Raw genomic sequence first — 15,710 nt, forward strand, 5'->3', positions numbered from 1 at the left:
TGCATTTTGTAAGATTGGAAAGTTGTCCTTTATTTTGAGCTCCTCCCGCCCAACCAGACCATTAATTCTGCAGTATACTGTGCCTAGTTGTAACAGTTAAAGGCAGTAGTTGAGCACAAGTGTGCAGCATTGGTTAATTGCTAAGGCATAGTTTTCTATCATGATAATGATAATGCCCGTCCTCACGTATCTTTGCAGACCCGGCAGAAATTATTGGAGTTTGGCTGGGATGTGATTCCCCACCCACCCTATTCACGAGACCTTGCCGCAGCAGATTTTCACTTATTTTGGGCCCTTCAAAACTCTCTTAACGGGAAACACATTAATTCACTTGGGGACTACAAAACACACATAGAGTTCATTGCTCAAAAATTTGAGAAATTCTGGGAGGACGGAATTAAAAAATTACCTGAAAGATGGCAACATGTAATAGATCAAATGTGTCATATATAGTTGATTAAAAATATTTACAAGAATTTAAAGTTTTTATTGAAATCACGAGTAAAAAACACTGCAAACTTATTGTATAACCCAATATTTCAAGGTTTTTTTTTTTTTAGAAAAAAAGACTTTCATTGGCTGCATCTGATGGTGACTCTGTAGAAAGCTGTGGAAGTGGTCCTAGCAGTGCTACCAATTCTCTAAGAAGATCACATGACAAAATAGTTGTTGTGAAAGTGAGTTTTATGTAAATTATAATTTTTAATATGTATACTGATATTATAGTGCTAAAATGTTTATGTATTTTTAGTTAGCTGGTAACATTATAGGCTAAGTTTTATAAGGAGCCTTTCATTGAAGAAAAATAAATCCACAGGTTACCACCAAATTTTAACCATGGTGAGGAGTCATGTTTTTCATTTCATGGGACCGCTACTGAAATAAAAGTTGACCCCCCAGGCCAGATTTGTACATATCCAGTGCTGTTCAGCCGCTGTTGCTTATATAATAATAATTATAATATTTCTTAATCTTCACAGTTTTATATTACACTAATTGTTTTTAATATTTTGGTTTCAATATCTCAAGTCTAACAACGTTCTGTAACTTCCTAAAACCGTTCCAATGAAATAAGAAGCCTATTACCTCTTCTGTTTCTTCCTAGAACCTTTTATGTCTAAAATCTCTGACTAGGTAGTATTTGATTAAAAAATTTGTATTTATTCTTTCTCCAGAGTTCCTGGTTTATCTGGACGGAGCTGCTTATTTTAAAATTATCACAGAAAAATGAACTATTGCAATTTTGTTTTGAACAAATAATTTTAATTTATATAGCTTCATTACAATAACATTAAAGAATTTATTTTAAATTATATTGAATTTTTTTTAATTAAAAAAATTATTTTTAACTCCTCAGTGGTGTATCTGAAGTCAGTATCAAGAAAAGGAGTATAGGAAGCTTTAAAAAAATAAATAAATAAGTAAACTATAAGTAAGGAGAAAATCTTGATAAATAGGGGCCACTAAATCACCTCACACATACAATAGGTTAGGCTTATCACTCCCAATCACACCTACCAGCCTAGCATACTCTGCTTTAAGTGGTTAAAGAGTTAATGAATATGATGTCGAGGAATATTCCTTATGTAAAAGACCAAACAGTAAAATTAAAAATTACTATATTAATGTAAAGGGCAAAATATCAATCAGGATTGGCCTATAAAATTCCATGCATAAATTGTCCTGCAGTTTTCTAGGAGAAACTAAACTATTTTTGGGAGAGAAAATATACTAGTAAGCATGGTAATGATGTAAAAAATGTGGAAATACGGAGAAGCCCCTCCTCCCCCCCCAAAAAAAAACTCACTGGTGTAACATGTATCCGAAAATAAACATAAATTTAATTTTAATAGCACAATGATTTTACATAAATAAAATAATGTTTTCAAAAGTATTATGCTTAAAGCTATTTATATATCAGAAAATATTAATTACACGGTTAATTTCAAATCACATATTAGAGATTGAAACCAGCATTATGTGGACATAGTGATTAAAATTAATTTGTGAATATTATGGTTAAATTTTCAGTAATTGTTTGAAGTTTAGTTTAATATGATTTTTACTAATGAAATAAAAAATAAAAAGACCCTGAAATATAATGATAATATACCTACCCTGAAATATAATGATAATATACCTACCCTGGTCTTGGGGTAGGTTAAAAGTATATTCTTGATATAAAGTTGATAGTATTGGATCTAATTTTCAATAAAAAAAAATTATAAAGGATGTAGGTGACAAAAGTAGTTAATTAAACATGAAATGTTGGAAGTTAATAAATGTTAAATATGATTTCCCGTATTACGTTGTGATTTTATTGCTTAAGTAACTATATAAAATAAGACTTGAGCAATAATTGATGATAAAGATTGTAATTAAAGCTGTTAATTAATAGATTATTCTTGATAACAGCCAAATTGATGGTATGAAATGAATTAATTAAAATAATGAGATATGGTTAGGGATGCGGTCAGTGAAGAACACAAATGAGTAAAAACTTGTTTATTAGTGCCAACGTTTCAGCCAGAATTTCTACCCTTCATCAGGGCTAAGAACAATGATCCCATCTGAGAAACCTACAGGCATGCTTGTCATCTAGTATATCATTGAGTTATATATCTGGTTTATTATTGTTATGCTATGTTTTCATGATTAGAGCATGTTTTTTTTATTGTGATATTTTTGCTATTTTTTAGAAAATGGAACCAACTCCGACAGCAGATCTCGACAGGAAGAATGATAGGGTATATGAATGTACCAAAAATGTAGTGAGAGCAGTCATGGCTCTTTCTACAGGTAATTAATTAATTATTTTAAGTGATTGTATTAACCTGTAGGACTAGTGTATGATAAGTATTAAAACTTTATTTGGATACAACCTTAAAAGTGACCAAGAGAGTGTGGTCCTCACAGGGTTCGCGGACGGTAACGGTACGCGACAGGGGTTCTGCGGAAAGAATAATAAATAGTGTCCAGAGGCTGCTCACGGAGATTGGTCTGGCAATAAATGCAAAGAAAAGTGTTGGTATTATAATAGACAAAGGAGAGCTACGGTCAACTAGGCTTTTCCTTGAGAATACGGAGGTCATTCAAACGGCAAAAGCCAAGGACACCATCAAATATCTTGGATGTACATTCTCGGGAGAGCTAACATTTGGAGAAGAGGTGGTATCAAATCTAAAAAATAACCTTGATAAATTGGTGAGCTCGTGCCTGCTCAAGCCCGAACAAAAGATCAACATTGTCAATCGACAATCGACTTGTTCCTGGGCCTTGTTTACCCTCTCCAGACTGCTCCCCTTACAAAGATATGTCCTGCGATATTGGAGGGTATTGATACCAATATCCGCAGGAGTATCAAGGCCATCATCGGGCTCACCGCTAATACACCTTGTCGGCGATGCTGTACGCACCCAGGAGGTATTGAGGACTGGGTCTGATCTGCTGTCAATGGGAAGCTCCACTGCAGCATTGGTCCATTGCCCAGCGACTGTCGAATGTTCCGGATGTCCTATTCCAGTCTACATACAATTACGAAGCCGAAATCTTGGCATGTGCCGATAGACTGGGAGTGGATCAGGGCTACCAAAGTGTGAGATCTCTACAGCAGTCGTTGTGTGAGAATGCTTTCGAAGAATGGGCCAATTGCAGGTGGCAGGGTATTTGTAAGAGACCCCAAAAGCAAATAGATAAGTATGTGAGAAGCACATACTGTTGGGGTCAGAATGGATGAACTCCCTGAAACGAAATATCAACTACGCACCTCTGCATGGAGTCCCAGGGGCCAGTGGACAGCAAGGAGAAGTTGGGTCCCTCTGTCGCAAATGCGGCAAAGAGTCTGAAACACCAGCACATGTGCTGGGGAAATGCCCCAACAACTCCCTCCTCATAACACGCCGACATCATAGAGTGAAATACGAGTTAATGAAGCTCCTAAAAGAAAGAGATTTTGCCTGCTTTGAAGTATTATTGTGAAGTAGTAGTAAAGAGTTTAAGTAGGTTTAAATAATCTATAAATATTATGAAAAGCCAAGCTGAAAAATAAAAATCATACTTGGCTAGAAAGAGCAGCTCAAGTGAAATCCAATGATGTCCATGGACACTATAAGATTGTTAGAAGTGGTGCCAAGAAGAGATAAAAGTTTAGGCGTCCGTGTGCATCAACAGCTGTCCCTAGTTCATTTACCATGGGGATGGTTTAACCTATGAAGAGTCTCCCATGGTGTGTTCGGAAATCTGATAAAAGCACTTGCCATGAAAGGGGAAGTATCCGGATCTTCAAAGATGTTCTACTGTTCTCATGTTCTATTTAAGAATAACTGTTCATGCTGTTCGCCTTTTATATATTTCATGGATTTCATACATAAGTACTGTAAATAAGAGTGGGCTCAGGCTATCCCCCTGCTTGACACCTCTATCAATTGGAAAAGGAGCTGGCTCTATTCCGTTAATCCTTACCACTCCTTTTGAATTTATAGACAGGATTTATGGTGGTAATGAGATCTCTTGGTACATTTCTTACAGTTAGAGTATTCCATATTTCTTGCCGTGGGACCAACTTGAAGGCAGCCTTAAGGTCCTGGAATGCTTAGTACATATACATACTCCTGTCTTGTTCCCACACTTTTTGTAATATATTTCTTAAGACAAAGATATGGTCCTGGATCTGCCTCCCAGGGCAGAAACCAGTCTGTTCCTCTTACAGCTGTTCCTCCACTATTCGTTGTAACCTTTTTTCCAGAATGTGTGTGTATGTTTTGTAGGCCCAAACAAGAGACTGATTGGCTTGTAATTAAAACATTCTATTTGACTCCCTTTTTTGGGGATTGGATTCTGTAATCCCAATCTTTTTGGATTGCCTTGGTTTCCCATACAGTTTGAAATAAACCTAAATGAATGCTTTAATGAGCTCATGTCCACCATATTTCAAGAACCCAGGGGCAATGTTGTCCCTACCTGCTGCATTTCCTGTCTCCATCTCCTCAAGAGCCAGTTCTACAGTCTCTTCATTAATAGTTTCTTCACTGACTTCATAGAGCATCTGTTCCCTTTGTTCTCTAGTTGCTTCTTCATTAGCGAAGAGATCTAGGTAGTGCCTATGCCATCTATCTATTATTTTGCAAGGTGGTTTTGCTGATTTGCCTTTTAAAAATTTCACAGTGCGCCAACATTTTTTGGTATTTTCCCTGTGATTTTTATCTAAGCTTTTTCCAAATTATTCTCAGGACTTCTTTTTAGCTGCTTTAATTGTTACTTTTGCCATATTTCTATACTGAGCATAGTTAGTGGGTGTCTATGTTGGTAGGACTTCTTGCTTCTTTTTTCTTATAATTAATTTTATATTGTGATCCCACCATTTACTGCATTTCCCTCTTCTGGTGATTTTTTGTAGACCACAGGTCTCCTTGGAAGTTTCCAAAATTGAAGTTTTTAGGGTGTTCCATTGTTTTTGTGCATCTCCGTCTAAATCCAGAACTCTGAGACATTCTGCCAATTTGGAAGAGTATAGTTTTCTCGTGTTTGATTTGCCAGAGCTCACAATTTTATTGACTCATAAACATTTTGCTGAGCCTTGCGGGTTTTTAATATTCTTGTATCCCCGACTAGCAATAGATGGTCTGTGCCTATTTCTGCTCCCCTTATTGCTTTCATATCTCTGAAATATTGTTTTGTTTCTTGATCTTATTTATAAAATAGTCTATTATGCTATGTCCAACTGCACTTGAGAAAGTTATTTTATATACCCTCTTATCTTGGCAGAAAGAATAGCCTGTTAATAGATCGTTGTTGAAGCAGAAATCAATCATCCGTTGAGGTTCCATAGGACCATTAGAGATTCTATTGTCTCATTCAGTCCGTGCATTTAGGTCTCCACACATATACTTGGATGATAATTTTCTTGCTTCTGTTCACCTAGAGATTGCAAGTATAATCCTGGAAGAGACTGGCTCCCATTCTTCAATTCTTCTATATGTTGCTGAAGACATTGCAATCCCTACCTCTTCCTTAGCTTAAACTCCCTTTTGCATACCTGCATATGTCAGAACATACACATCATCCAGCTCTACCTCTCCACTTCCATAAAACAATTGATATAAATTGTAAAAATAGTGTATGTTAATATTAATTTCCTGAAATTTAATTAAATTTCAATGATAGCTAAATGATTTATGTGTATAATAGTAATAGTAGTATAGTAAATGTTGAAATTAATCTCGTGAAATTTAACTAAATTTGGATTACAGTTGAATGATTTCTAAGTATACTTCTTTTAGGAGTTCAAGAGAAGGAGACTGACAAGTATCTTACATTGGTTAAGGATGTTGGGCTACAGTTGAGATCACTTCTGGCTAGTGTTGATAGCCTGGTTAGTATCTTCCCATTATCTGCCTTTAGGGAAGTTGAAATGGCTCACCAAGTTTTGTCTAAGGACATGTCTGAGCTGGTTACCGCTATGAAGCAGGCTCACAAATATAGCAGCACTACACTTGATTCAGCTTATAGGAAGTGAGTATATATTAATTTCGACATAATGGTTTGTTTACCTCCTCATTGATTTCTTTAGTTTAATTGTTTGTATTTATGTATGCATTTTAAGTATTTATCATTTTTCGTTTCTACAATTTATTTACCTTTTATTTTCAATGTTCATTATTCCCTAATATTTTCATTTACCTTTTATTTTCAATGTTCATTATTCCCTAATGACACAAAATTAGGTATATTTTCTGATGGCCCATATGCTTACAATATTTTTTTGAGAGAAATGTGTATTTTTTGAGTTTTGCTGTGTTAAAATTTATCAAAGTAGGTCCCTTTTTATCGCAATAACCAGTCATTCAGTGTAATGAGTAATTTAGAGAAAATATTAAAATTCTCTGAAATTTTAGGTACTTCGTAGGGAGAGAAAAAGTCAACTAGAAACAAAAATTATTTATTTCCTCCAATTACAAATACAAGGTCATATTATTTTTAAAAATTCAAAAGTTGGAAAACACATGGACAAGTGGTCTTGTTTGTATGAAGTTGATTGTTAAAAGAGGTTTTTAATATTAATATGTACTTTGTGTTGGGACATGTTAGAAAATTGATTGTGTAATAGTATTAGGTCTTCAATCTATGTGAAAATCTACTTAGAATAGTGATTCCTAAAGTGGGCGCCACACTCCTGGTGACTGCTGCAGTGATTTAGGGAGGCAGTGATGGCCACAGGTGCATTTGGCAGGCGATGAATAACTACAAGTTGTCATGGTCAACAACATTATAGCTAAAGAAAATAGAGCCAAGGATAACTAAATCGGTAGCAGCACACCCGATTCAGCCATCTCATTAAGATGATTCAAATGTTTTAACTTTTTTTGTATTATATTCTATTTTGAGTTCAATAAATAGTTTCATAATTTCCAAGCTCAATGTTTCTAATTTACACCTTTCTTTGCTGTTTTTAAAAAAAGGTAGAAATATTAATACATATATATTTCCTATAATTTACTATTAAAATTTTAAAAAAATTAATTTCCAAGGGTAAGCTAAGTAATATTTTTCCTGGAAAGGGGACGGTAGGACAAAAAAGTTTGAGAACCACTGACTTAGAGTAATTAATTAGGCACTTACCTGTGTAAATAGATAAGGTTTGAGGAATGAGCATAAATAAAAGTTTTCCACGGTTTATAGCACATGCATATCCTATAAAACTGTTAGTCATGGTATTGGCGTGTTGTCATGTTATTGGATAGCTAAAAATATCCTTTTATATCCCATTCTGATGGGGGAGGAAGATTTACAAGTTGTTTTTGGAATTGAAAAATAATTGTGATGGACATAAATCAATATTAATATACCATATCCTTAATGCTCTTTTTGTATGAGATGGGGAAATACTCCTATGATAAAATAACAGTTGATAAATTGGAAAAAGTGGACTATACTTTTCATAAAATGAACACATTTGTTGCATAGCAGGTCAGTAACAAGTTTCTCTGCACCTGAAATTTTTTTTACTAATGTTTTAATGGCGTATAATTACATGTTTGATATGACTTCTTAATTATTACAGGTGACCTCTTTGGCATTTACAATGCTATATTTTAGATAATAATGATTCTGTTTACTTTTGTTAATTTACTGCTGACTTTCCTGGTAAAAGATTTTTTTGAAGCCCTGAGAGACTTACTTTCAATCATAATTATATTACCAATTACATGATGCCAGTAGGCAGTCCATACATTTATAATAATATAATATAATACGATAGGATACTAGCTAGATATATAGTTAATTATATAATATGTTTAAAATACATATAAGCCTCTCTCATAAACAAGCTAGTAGATATAGAAACATTGGTACAGCACCTATACCAGTTATCCTCTAGTTATTCGTCTTTTTTATGCCTGAAACTAGGATAACCTACCTTGTTACTGTTATAACATTAAAAATTGTAATTATTATTTCGTTTTAATTTTTTTAATTTATCAAAAAAACATTCAGGTAGATTATTCTGTCTTTTTTTCTGATCATATTTGTCGACAGGATAATATTTCAATATCATCTGAGATACCGATTGAGGAAAATTACTAGTTAAATATGGGTAAATTATTTTTTTCTAATCATTGTCTAGTTTGTTGTTATTGTAAATTGCTCAAATATGTTATCCAATATGCATTTATAATTATTTTCAATTTTTTTTCCTCTACTGAAGATTTTTAATTTTCAATTAAGAAATATGGAGAAATAAATCTAGTTTCTCTATTTTCTTCAATATATATTCAAAGGATTAATATGACAATATTTGAAAATTTTATTTCTTTGTTATGACTATCATGAATACTTCAAAGCTGCTGTTTATGGTTTCATTTATTTATTAATTTTTTATTTGGATTTCACAAAGTTATCAAAGCAAAATTATAATTTTTTAGGACTTAAATCCATTAATATTTTTTAAATAAATAATTTATTGTTTTAAAATTGGTGAAACTTAGAAGTTTTGTAAGGATGTGTTCTTTTTAGGCAGATGCTGAGTGCTGGACATGCTCTTGCAATGGACGCCAAGAATTTGTTGGATGTAGTGGATGGTATAAGACTTAAAGACCCTGCAGTAGATCAAGCCATATGTTCTGGAGAGCTCTGAGTTCATAAGTTTTTTCTTAATTTTTTATTTTATAATTCAATTCTCCTGTAACAATGATGTGATTTGTGATAGATATAAACAGTATTTAATGTTAGTGCTTTTTTAAAAATTGTTTAACATATCCATGTTGTATTTGCTTATAAATAGTTTATGGCTCAACTTATTTTTCCTAACAATATTTTATTCATTGATGTTTAAAGTTCCAGAAATCATTATTATCATAAATGGTGTTAAGTTATGATAGTTAATGAGTTCTCCATTGTAAGTTTCATGGAAGGACATTCCAATTTCCTGATTAGTTAATTATATTATTGTGATAACTACAGAAATATGATTGATATTTATTAAAATTTACTTAATTTTGTCTTTTTCTTGTGAACTTTGGAATTAATTTCATTAATCACTTCATTTTTGATAGATATGTCAGCTGGTTTTCAAAAATGTAGAAGTATAAAATCATTAATTTTTTTATGTTGATTAATTTTGTTTAATTGTAAATTTTAATAAACTCATACTTAATAAGACTGTTATAATTTGGATACAGGTTGAATTTGATCATGGCTTACCCTGAATAACTTGTTATAATTTCAATTATGAGGACTTAAGATTAGTATTTGTCATTAAAAAAAAAAAAACCTTTATCTTTTAGTAGTATTTTTATAACATTCTTTACTTTTTTAAACATGTCACCTTGAAGTTGTATTATTCTCTTGATTGTAACTAGGGTGTGTTTTTATGTTTTTAAAAATTATCTACATTATTTATATGTGTAAAAGATTTTCTACTTAAGGGGATGAGGAATATCCCAATGACTGATCTAAAGAATTATACTTGGTTAAAGGATACTTATATTCTGTACCATTTAGTTTGATAATTTAAATTTTTAAAGAGTAGCTAGTATTATGTTTTTTAAGGGGGGCGAAAAAAAGGTGGTTTTATACATTTTTTTATTACTTCAAGTAGTATGTATTACTTTTCCCTTATTAAGTAAATTTTATAGTATCCTATAGTCATATTGGTGTACTTGTTTTGTTTACTTAAATGCAGTCTACAAAACAGTTACTGATTTTTTACTGTAATGATTTGTAACAATGAATATGATTATCATTCTGGTCTCATTTCTGTTTGTTCTTTTTATAAAATATATTGTATTTACATTAATCATAGGGTTTGAAAACACTATTGGTAAACAATCATAATTGTTTTAAAGTAAAACTTAAAACATTTCATTTTATTAAAACCCTCTGTGAAAAATGTTGGCAATTTAAAAATATATTCTCTGCTATTAATTTGTTAGTGTGTATGCCTGTATAGTATGTTTGCACAAAATACTCAATCAGTGAGCTAACTTGCTTTGTTAATTGCATTATTTGTGATAATTTAAAAATATTATTTCATTTTATTCATGGAAATTACTTGGTGTAGATTTGATCTTTATTTTCATACTTTTAACAATTTTATAATGTTCATTATAAAAAAAATAATTTTATCGTTATGAATTACCATTATTTTTTTAAGAAAACAGTTTTAAGATATTTTTACAAGATTCATGTTTGAGCTCTATATTCAATGCTTTATAGCTAGGGAAAGCTATATAGGCAATATAGGCATGCAGAATTTTCAATATTCTTAGGACCTAGTCATGTTGTTTCCATAATATATGTATATACATTTATGTATATTACCAATTATGTATTTATTTTCAGTACAACCTATATTGATTTTTTTAATGTATTATTAGCTCAGGTGAAATATGTTATATTTTTTGTAAATAAAGATGTCTGTATATTACATATCATTTGTAAAAATTTGCTTTACTTACCAAAGTTTGATCAAGGCATTTAGTAAAACAGCGCAATTATTATTTTTTTTTTAATTAGTCAAAATATTCAGCACTGTTAATGACTATCTTTATTGGTTAATTACTTAGAAATAATGCTTTAATTTAATTCTTTTATCATGTTGGCTCATTCCTGATTGAAAACCTTTCGATACGTATCAGAATGAAATTACTTTTTGGATCTCGTTTTGATCATTTTTACCCTTTTGTATTCTGAAGTTTAATGGAGATTTATTCATAAATCATAAAGGATTATAATATTATTAGAGAAAACACCTATATAGTAAAGTTGATTATAAATATGAAGGATATGTAGATGAATAAAAATCTAACATAAAAAAGAAAAAAGATTTGACTGTAACAAATTAATTTGTGATAATGAAAATATTTTCATTGAATTGGCAGGAGATAAATAATAATAAACCAGTTCTAATAAGATTGTGAAGGTACAACAACTGATATTTGTTAATTGAATTTGTATTTTTCTTTTTGTATTCTAATTATAATTTAAAGATGTTAACTTTCTTAAGAACAGAAATACCTTTATATCTAATGTAATAATTTCTTTACATTAGAAATAGAATCACCATTGCCATAAGGTTATAATAAGATAATAATTATATAACAATTAAAACCAATTTCATTTAAAAAATGTTGAAACGATGCAAAAAATAACAGCATAATAATTGTTTACGGGCTATCTTTTTGAGTTTGATACAGAATAATTATTATTTTTAACTAAAACTTTTTTATATATAAAAAAATCATAAATTAAAATAAAAACCATCTAATCCTTGCTTTAGCAGCTAATTGATGACCATTTAGATTCTTCTCATCGAGACAAGTTTTTAGTCCACCCAGGACCATAATTTTTTATTAGGAATGTAAGAGAGATATCTTAAGTCAAATGTGCTGTTAGTGGTCTACAGTCTGATGAGATGTTCTAAGGATTTCAAAATTGAATTTATAGGCAGTTATAAAGACAAAAAGTTAGATAATTCGAATGACATTTAGGTAATACAGCACCATTTTCAGTTTTGAATGGTTCATCAGGCTAAGGGACCTTTGGATAAGTCAATTCTATAATTTATTCCTGATATGACTACAGTAGATTAGTTCATTTATGTCTACATATTTTGTACCATATGGATTTCAAATTTATTCTTCCTTCCTACCTGAAGTGAAGTGTCCAGGCTCATCCCTGGTCTCAAGGCTCACTACAAGATCCATTCATCCTCCATTGCAAATCAAGGGTAAGAAAGAGCTAATTCTCTCTTCCCACAAACCCTGGATTTATGGTATCCATTCCTGCAGTGCCTAAACACCATCTCTTAGCCCCCTACTGATAGTTCATCCGTCTTCACTACCATTTCACCATTCCTATGATCATTGCCTCTCTATGAACATGCCTTGTCGAGACCTTCTGACAGTAACAGTCTAACGCAGTAAGCTGCCCACAAACTAGAAAGTACACATGCCAATAACACCTTTGTCAGCTCTGCTTATGTTCAACTATAATATGGGTTTTCATTACATTTACATAATAAAAAGTTTTAGATTTCCAAAAAAAAGAGGGTTTGCAAAAATAATGGTAGAGAAATCTATTTTAAGCAATACATATTAGTACAAATGATTGCAGTTTTTATTAAATAAAAACAATTTAGGTTGAGATATAAGTAAAAGTAATTTTCATAATTGGAATAAACAACTTGAGACTATGAAAAAGTAGTAATTTTGTATTGATCCCGATTATTGAATAAACTAATTAAAGAGAATTAATTAATACATTAACCAGGTTTCACTAACATCTAAAAAAAAATTGAATAAATCAATAAATAATTCAAATAAATTACGTAACAACATTTTTTTTCACTTTTCATATTATTACAAGTGAAACTAGAATCTTAAAGTTGAAATCGAAAAAAAAAAATTTCGTAAAAAAAAATATATATTTGGAAAGATAAAGCGACAAAAAATATTAATATCAGAAAACGAATCATTCTCACTTCTAAAAAAGAAAAGTTCTTTTTGAAACTTACCCCATCTGAAAAATCTTTCACCTCAGGTTCTCTGTAGTATTCGCTCATAGAGATCAATTCAGGGGCATGGATTCCTCTAAAAACATATTTCCACAACAATTCGAGGATAATTAGTTTTATGAACTACTTTTAGGGCCTTTGCACAAGAATTTTACCGGGCCGGTTTAGATTCAGACGCCCATTTAAGTGGATGGAGGTTTGCTAAGAACTTAACGCTAAGAATTTAATCGACAAGACCAGTCAGAAAATGACCGGCCCTGGTTTTCAAGGGTTTACACGGTTTGTTGTTTTTTCTCTCTCTAGATTTTATAATGAGTCTTAATATCCCAATGACTGAAATTGGATTTTGCTTTTAAAACTAAAAAAGAGGGTTGTCTTATCCGGGAAAAATTCATTACTGAAATCATTTTAACCAACCTATGTACTTCTATGAAGTGTGTTCAAGATTATTGACCAATAATGAATTGAAATTTGATACAGACAACATGATATCTTCCACAGAGGCCAAGAAACATAAAAATACAGAAATGTAACGAAGAAGGTATTGTAGGAAGTTTGTGTCAAATTGAACTCAATTTACCATATCTTGGAAGAAAAAGTGAAACAAATTTGGTGAGATTTTTTTATTTATTCTAAATTCAATTAAATTCTAAATTTAATCTCAATAGATTAAAAGATATTCTTTATCACATAAAGTAAATTAAATCAGTTCATTAACATTTTTCTTTCGATAAATAAACAGTCTAACAAACATAGAAACCAAGTTATAAATTTCGTTGACAAACATTTTTTTTCTTTGTGTGATAGATGTCAATATTTAAATTCTTGTATAAATAAATAAAACAAAAACTCATCAAATCAAATTTTCACTTCTAATTTCAGGGTGTGGTAAATTGGGTTCAATTCGGTACAAACTTCCTCCAATGCCTTCTTCGTTTCATTTCTATGTTTGCATATTTCATAGGAATCATCCTTTATAAATTTATTTTTCCTTTATTTGATTAAGAACATTTCTTCATCGACGGATGCCATAGACATCCTAAAGAAGTTGAAAAACTAGTTTTCGTCTGTCCGTTATTGTTGATACAGAAATGTAAGAATGCCCGCTTCACATATTTTTCTATTAATAGTGCCCCCAGTGACTACGATTACTACGTCGATTCAGTATACGACGGTACAAAAACCTAATTGGAATTAGGAATCTGGTTTGTCCTTTTTCAAGATCAATTTTTCACTTTTTCTTCTAAGGTATGGTAAATTTAGTTCAATTCGACACGAACTCCCTCCAATGCCTTTTTCGTTGCATTTTTGTATGCATTTCATAATGATTCCGGAAGATATCGTATTGTCTGTAACAAATCACATGTCATTAATGGTCAAAATTCCCTAACGCACTTCAGAGAAGCAAGTATACGGTTAAAATGATTTAAGTATAAAATCTGCCAAGGAAAATAGTGACTGAGGTACTACATTGAGCAAGACGTAGAGGAAGACCACGCCTTCGATGGAGTGATGATGTGAGTGGTGATACCGGGACCATGATGGGAGTGAGGAACTGGATGGCGGCCCCACAAGATCGTAATGATTGGTGGAGGCTGTTGCAGGAGGCCAGGACTCGACATCGAGTTGTGGAGCCGAGTTAATAATATTTTAAGTAATAAATTATCCCCGGACAAAGACCGTTCTTTTTTAGTTTTAAAAGCGAAATCCAATCCCAGTCATTTGAATGTTAAGATTAATTTTAAAATCTAGAGAGAAATTAAAAAAATTCTTTGTAAAAAAATTAATTATTATTTATCTGATAATATAACATTTTCAATATATGACTTTCGCTAGCTCAAAAATAATTATTGAAATCACATTTTATCAAGACAAATACAATTTTAAAATTTCTATGAAATAAATCAATTCAAAACATTCTCCGCCATATTCAGGATATTATTGAATAAATAAAATAATTATTTTATAAAGGTAACGATTTAAAAATAAATTAAACAAAAAACATTTTTACTAACTAAAATAATTGAAGTCATTACTTAAATACATTGGATTCACACCATATAGAGGGATTTGGATATAACGCAGATCTTGCCCTGGCCTCACTACCCTTTAAATCAATTTTTTATATTTCCGAAGTAGATAACCAATTATGGGAACTAAGCTCACTTGGAACGAACATGTAATTTCATACTCTTTTTGTTAGGTCTTGATGGATAGAAATAAACATTCTGTTGAACCCATAAAGTTTCTGCAAGTTGTTTCCTTTAAGCCAAAAATTATGAAGACAAAGCACGATATCATTAGGAAACTTAAAATAACTAAATCTCTAGATAATCAATAACCCAAATTGACAAAGTATCTGTATATCATCGATAAACACAATATTTTTTTCTTACTGTTGTGACTTTTTGTTGTAGATGTTCTTCAACTTCCTTCTTTTTATAAAGCATCTTTTATTACATACATATTATTCTTCCAATGATCTATATTCTAATTACCCCGCCATACCGCACCCATATAACACGGTTAGTTTAATTTCACGTTGGCCCATATAATAATGAGGGTCCACTTTAATTTTTAGAAACTCCGTTTACTGTATGTTATTACAGTTAATAAAAAGTGCTAGTCCTATGCTAAACTAACAATACACCGTACCCAGTAAGAGACCGGGTAAAAACCCTTGCACACGCTAAGAATT

The 15,710-nt window shown here is 31.4% G+C and overlaps 1 protein-coding gene across 1 annotated transcript in view; it reads left to right on the forward strand.

The window, feature by feature from the left end:
- Positions 1–10,926, forward strand: part of Fak (protein tyrosine kinase 2 Fak) — a gene marked incomplete in the record, with an annotated part of 76,169 nt that extends 65,243 nt beyond the window's left edge. The window contains 4 exon segments of the mRNA XM_067046124.1: positions 561–677; positions 2,700–2,799; positions 6,279–6,510; positions 9,013–10,926. Coding sequence (XP_066902225.1) covers positions 561–677; positions 2,700–2,799; positions 6,279–6,510; positions 9,013–9,133 — 570 coding nt within the window.
- Between the last annotated feature and the right edge of the window lie 4,784 nt (positions 10,927–15,710).

This window comes from Halyomorpha halys, unplaced genomic scaffold (genome assembly GCF_000696795.3).
Source record: "Halyomorpha halys isolate HHAL.00 unplaced genomic scaffold, Hhal_1.1 Scaffold384.1, whole genome shotgun sequence".
NCBI classification, from domain to species: Eukaryota; Metazoa; Arthropoda; class Insecta; order Hemiptera; family Pentatomidae; genus Halyomorpha; species Halyomorpha halys.